General features: G+C 62.8%; 1 protein-coding gene across 1 annotated transcript; it reads right to left on the minus strand.

The window, feature by feature from the left end:
- Window positions 1-295: 295 nt before the first annotated feature.
- ETH_00037750 (grb10 interacting GYF protein, putative) lies at window positions 296-922 on the minus strand (the record flags this gene model as incomplete). Its single annotated transcript, XM_013379972.1, has 2 exons — window positions 296-310; window positions 434-922. The coding sequence occupies 2 exons, from the start codon at window positions 920-922 to the stop codon at window positions 296-298; spliced, it is 504 nt and encodes a 167-aa protein (XP_013235426.1).
- Between the last annotated feature and the right edge of the window lie 117 nt (window positions 923-1,039).

The raw sequence follows: 1,039 nt of genomic DNA on the forward strand, positions 1-1,039 counted from the left end.
GCTGCTGCTGCTGGTGATGCAGCGGCAGCCCCGAGCGCCGCATCCACATTTCCCAGGCGCCAGCATCGTCGCCAACAGCAGCAGCAGCAGCAGCAACTGCTGTCTGTGCTGCTGCCACAGACAAGTCATCAGCAGCACGAGAAACAGCCGATGAAGAACGCCGAGTTGCTGCCAACGGCTCCCCAAGTCCATAACGGCCTTCCTCTGGGTTTGCTGCAGCAAGCGGCGCCCCGGGGGCCCCGCCCCATCCCAGGGGGTGGGGCTGCTGCTGCATGCGCAGGGATGCCACAGACAGTCACAGCAGCAGGGGCTGGTGCATGCAGCAACAGCAGCAGCAGACACGACAGCAGCGGAAACGAGTGCATGCATGCAACAGCAGCAACAGCAGCAAGCTTAACAACGGAAGTGATAACTGCGTGATTAAAATGCCTACCTCCCAGAGCCGGAAAGTCGATGGGGCTGCAGCAGGAGCCACAGCTGCTGCTGTGGTTGGCTGCCTGCGTCGTTGCTGTTGCTGCTGCTGTTGCTGCTGCTGTTGCTGCCTCTGCTGCATCAGGCGTTCCCGCTGGGTCTGCTGCTGCTGCTGGATGAGCCTTTGGCGTATGCCCTGCAAGTCCGGCAAAGTTGTGAAGGGCTGGGGGCCCCCCGCGGGGTAAATGAGCCCGAAAGGCAGCCAGGGAAGGTGGGGCCCCCACCTCATTAAAAGGTCATCAGCAAAGTAGTTACGCTGCCACCAAGCATGCATGTCTTTGCTGCTGAAGGGGCCCCTCTGGGTCCCGCTGGGGTCTTTGTAGTACCAGATGCTGCTGTTAACGTCTACCCGTTCCACTGACACGGGAGCTGGGCTCTCTACGGGGGCCCCCACTGCCTTTTGCTGTCCCTGGGGGGCCCCCAAAGGGGGCCCCACCAACAGGTTCTGCATGTCGAACTCCCGCTGCTGCTGCTGCTGCTGCTGCTGCAGCGCAACTGCGAACAGGTCTACACCCGAAGCGCGGCTGCCAAGGGGCCCAGAGCCGATTGGCGGCCGCTGGGGAGGCCC

Source organism: Eimeria tenella, genomic scaffold, assembly GCF_000499545.2.
Source record: "Eimeria tenella Houghton genomic scaffold, Eth_scaff4257, whole genome shotgun sequence".
Taxonomy (NCBI): Eukaryota; Apicomplexa; class Conoidasida; order Eucoccidiorida; family Eimeriidae; genus Eimeria; species Eimeria tenella.